This window comes from Solanum verrucosum, unplaced genomic scaffold (assembly GCF_900185275.1).
Source record: "Solanum verrucosum unplaced genomic scaffold, falcon-dt-bn FXZP01000259.1, whole genome shotgun sequence".
In the NCBI taxonomy this organism is placed as follows: domain Eukaryota; kingdom Viridiplantae; phylum Streptophyta; class Magnoliopsida; order Solanales; family Solanaceae; genus Solanum; species Solanum verrucosum.
The window spans coordinates 141,728-145,891 of record NW_026019973.1 but is presented as its reverse complement, the minus strand read 5'-3'; the positions used below and the strand labels follow the sequence as shown (position 1 = coordinate 145,891).

Sequence of the window (4,164 nt, the reverse complement as noted above, 5' to 3'; positions counted from 1 at the left end):
TCATCTAAGACAAAATCATATTCAATCCACAACACTAAAAACCAAAGGGAAACTATATCACGAAATCATAATATGTCTTCCATTACAAACATACTGAGGTCAAGCTAAGTTAAATAAAAGTCAAATAAACCTAGGCCAACGTTCGAAAAAATAAAGAAAGAAGTGAAAGAAACAAAAAAAGATAAACCAAGGGAAGCAGTTTTACCATCAAGAATGCCTTTGAGGAAGCTGTAGACAATGGATTTGCAGAAGGTAACACCTGCCAGCAACAATGGCTCCCAAAACTGAGTTTTCACTTTGGCATTCAGGCTTAAAGACTGAGAGAGCCAACTTTATCAATTCCCCCACTATTTTTTGAAAATGAATTTGAGTATTTGACCAGCTCCACCCCATCCCCTTCGCCTAAGAACTCATCTTCGCTTCACTATTTATGCTTTGCCCAGCCTCAGCTCAGTCCTGCTCTACCCCATTGCCAAACTTAGCAAATACATGTTCTCTTTCAATGCACATGTAAGTTACAACCAAATAAAGAAGTACATCAGATATCAAAAAGGCCCAAGAATCAGTCCTTCACAAATTCAAAAACGGTTACCACATTGAGCATATTAAGTTTAATGATACACATTCAGCATGCTAGTGTTTCTACAAAGGTGCCTCTAACACCCTTCCTTTGTGGTAGGCCAAACATATCGGTAAAAACTCATGTATTATTATATCAATTCAAGTATAACACTCAATAGAGAAGCCATTGAATTGTAAGAGATACAGCTAAAGCTAACCACCAAGAATGACATAAGCAGTATGGTCAAACTTCAAAGGCTTATTTAAGGCGTGCGTAAGTCCTGAAGCTCAAAAAGCTCAATGAGGATGCTTCGCCTTGCTTATGTTGCTCCAGTGTAGGGAAGACACTAAGGGGGGCGCCTCATTTCTCGCAAATGACATTTGAATCAAGCAATACTAAACAATAAATATAGTTAACAAAGGGATGTATTAATTGTTAAGGAAACTATTATGAATGAATTGTTACTTTTTTCTTGCATTACAATTATTTCTCTTAACTGTGCCTTTTCTTACTAAAGCCCACAATTTAACTGCGCTTTGCGCCAAAAGCCTCAATATAGTTGGAGCGTTTTCTAAAGTTTTTTTGCCTTTGACAATACTAATTATAAGCAACATTCGCAAAGGCCACCCCCTCCTTTATATTTGAAAAAAGTTACACATATCAATCATATAAAGTAGCCTGCTAGTATTTATACAAATGTACCTCTGTCTTTGCATATATCAAAACATCAATTGCAATATAACTCATAGAGAATCAAGGGCTAGAGACCAAGAATGATAGAAGCAACATTCCTTTTTATTTTCCCAAAACAGCAATGAACAAGATCATCATCCTCCTTCTATTCTTTTTCTTAATCAATGTCATTTTTCTTCTTCATAGTCTTCTTTTGTACCAATACTAGCAACATTAAATATTCAATACTTCCAACTAATGTGTTAGTCACCAGAAGAGACAAACCTAAGCTGATGCAATTCTCCCCTTTCAGAAAAGTACACAACCTACCCAAAGGGCACAGCGAACCAACAAAAACTTATCCATGTTACTAGAACGATTAAACAGGAGAGTGGACAAGCAAGTTTATAACTGAACACAACAAATAAAACTTTTGGTACAGTTCCAGAAATTGATAAAGGTAGAGTCTATTTCAAATCACATCTCATCAAACCAACAAATGCTGCTCGTCAACCCAGACAAATTATTATGTGTTTCCCAGGATCAGTATAGTATTAGATAAGCCAATTTGTACTTTGCATCTGGTTTGCAACTAAAACAAGATTGCAGATTCTCTGTGATAGAACTAGCTTCTACAATCATGTCGAATGAAACATATATAGCAAAATTGAATAGAAAAGAGGCGAAAGATGCAATCACTTAAGTTGAACCATAAATAAGGAGTCCTCCTAACTGCAATAAGATATCACGTCTGTCCAAGGAGAAAAACAAGCAGAACCTTTTTCAATTAAAAGAAATTCTGCAAGAGTCAAAGAAATTCTTAAAGCTTGCATAACTCATGTTTGTCTCCCTCCTGGATCATTATTTTTAAAATAATTACATAAAAATACCAAGGGAAGAGGAAAAATTTTCCGTTGCCGTAATGTAGAACTTCTCACTTCCTCTCAACACTAGTCCGTCTTCCTCTCGTTCTATCATATGCATATCATGTAAAACTGTGTATCTCGCCAACTCAGAATGCTAATATGGAACTGTCATCTACAAGTATGATTCAATAACAACTACTCCTCAAATTCAACCAGTGGGAATAGCCACAATCATCCTTACATACGAACACAAATGGAAATTTAGACGAACAGCAACAGCTCAGGATATTCTAACAACCATCTTGTTCTTTTTCCCGGCAGACAAAAGGATAACTTTGTCATCCACAATGTCATCTGCCTCAATCGTCTTACTCTCGCTATCAACTTTGGCATTGTTCAAGTAAAGTCCCCCTTGCTTAAGCATTCGTCGTGCAGCTGATTTGCTTTCAAGCAAACCACTGGAAACATAAAGATCCAAAATTGGTATGTTTAACACCAGTTCATGATTCATGGAGCAAGATGGAACATCAGCTGCAATACCTTCAATTGTTTTCCAATCCAATTTGGTAGCAGCATTTCCAGGCTTCAAAGCCTCTGTAGCCTTTAGAGCCTCTTCCAATCCCTCTTGTCCATGAACAAACCGTGTAACCTCCTCGGCCAGCCTACGCTGAGCTGTGTTAGGAACATATCCTGGTTTTCCCATATCCTTCGCCAGCTCTGCAATCTCTTCAATGCTCAGAAAAGTAAGAATCTTAAGAAACCTCACTACATCATCATCTGGGACCGTAAAAAAGTATTGATAGAACTTATATGGCGACAAAAGTGAAGCAGATAGCCAAATTGCACCATCTTCTGATTTTCCAAACTTGGTACCATCACTCTTGAGAAGCAATGGAAAAGTAAGCCCAAAAACAACCGGAACATTGCCAACAACAGCTCCATTTTCAGAAGATTTTCCTATAAGCCTACGAATAAGATCAGTACCAGCAGTGATATTACCCCATTGATCACTACCACCAATTTGCACATTGACACCTTCCTTTTCATACAAATGCACAAAATCATAACCTTGTAAAAGCTGATACGTAAACTCAGCATAACTCATCCCTTGCTCTGCATTTTCCAACCTTTTCTTCACACTTTCCTTCGACATCATAGTCCCAACTCTAGCATACCTCCCCACATTCCTCAAAAAATCCAAAAACTTCACATCTTTCCACCAATCATAATTATTCAAAATTTGTACCTCTCCAGAATTTTCACAAACACCTGGTGAGCAAACCAAAATCTTCTTAACAATACCAGCAATCCCAGATATATTCTTCTCCAACGTCACTAAATCAAGCTCGGGTCGCTCCAAACTCTTCCCAGACGGGTCACCAATCCGACCCGTAGCACCTCCAATAAGCCCCACAGCATTATGCCCACAACGTAAAAACCAAGAAAGCACAATTATACCCAAAAGATTACCAAGGTGTAAGCTTTCAGCAGTTGGGTCAAACCCACAATACACTTTCAACGGACCCAAATTCGGGTCGGAACAAACGGAGCGAAGTGAGTCACTAGTCACTGATTCCAATAACCCCCTTTCTTCAAGAATGTGTAAAACATTGGGTCGTGATTTACTGTTCGGATTGCTAAATTTGTCTTCTTGGGATGTCGTCAATGGTGAGATAGAGCAAAAGGGTCGATGGGAAAAGTTGTGGTGGGAAGGGGTATTGGGGAGAAAAAGGTATGTGGGTAGTGGTAATTTTCTCAAGAAAGATGAAGTGAAAGGTCTAAGGGTAGTATTGAGAAGAAGAGATCGTAGGCCGGAGTTAATGGCACCGGCACCGGCGGCGGCCGCCATTTTTGTGTGTGTTTACTGTTGAGCTGAGTGTTGCGGTTTTATCTGCTTGGGATGAGTTTAACCGGAAACACACACTTCTTGGAAGGACATATTTCAAAATTTTCAAGTTAAGATTAAGATATTAATTAATATTTAAATTATGGGAAATTTAGAGAAATCTCAATAGTTTAGGATCTAATAATTTAGATACACATAAGTTTGTGATATTATGAAGG

General features: G+C 38.1%; 1 protein-coding gene across 1 annotated transcript; it reads right to left on the bottom strand.

The window, feature by feature from the left end:
• Positions 1-1,919: 1,919 nt before the first annotated feature.
• Positions 1,920-3,953, bottom strand: LOC125817246 (tyrosine--tRNA ligase, chloroplastic/mitochondrial). Its single transcript, XM_049496791.1, has one exon. The coding sequence runs from the start codon at positions 3,947-3,949 to the stop codon at positions 2,381-2,383; it is 1,569 nt and encodes a 522-aa protein (XP_049352748.1). The 5' UTR covers positions 3,950-3,953; the 3' UTR covers positions 1,920-2,380.
• Between the last annotated feature and the right edge of the window lie 211 nt (positions 3,954-4,164).

What these genes read in the sequence shown, in the direction of transcription:
- LOC125817246 (XM_049496791.1), bottom strand. Translation starts at nt 3,949, where the DNA reads ATGGCGGCCGCCGCCGGTGCCGGTGCCATTAACTCCGGCCTACGATCT.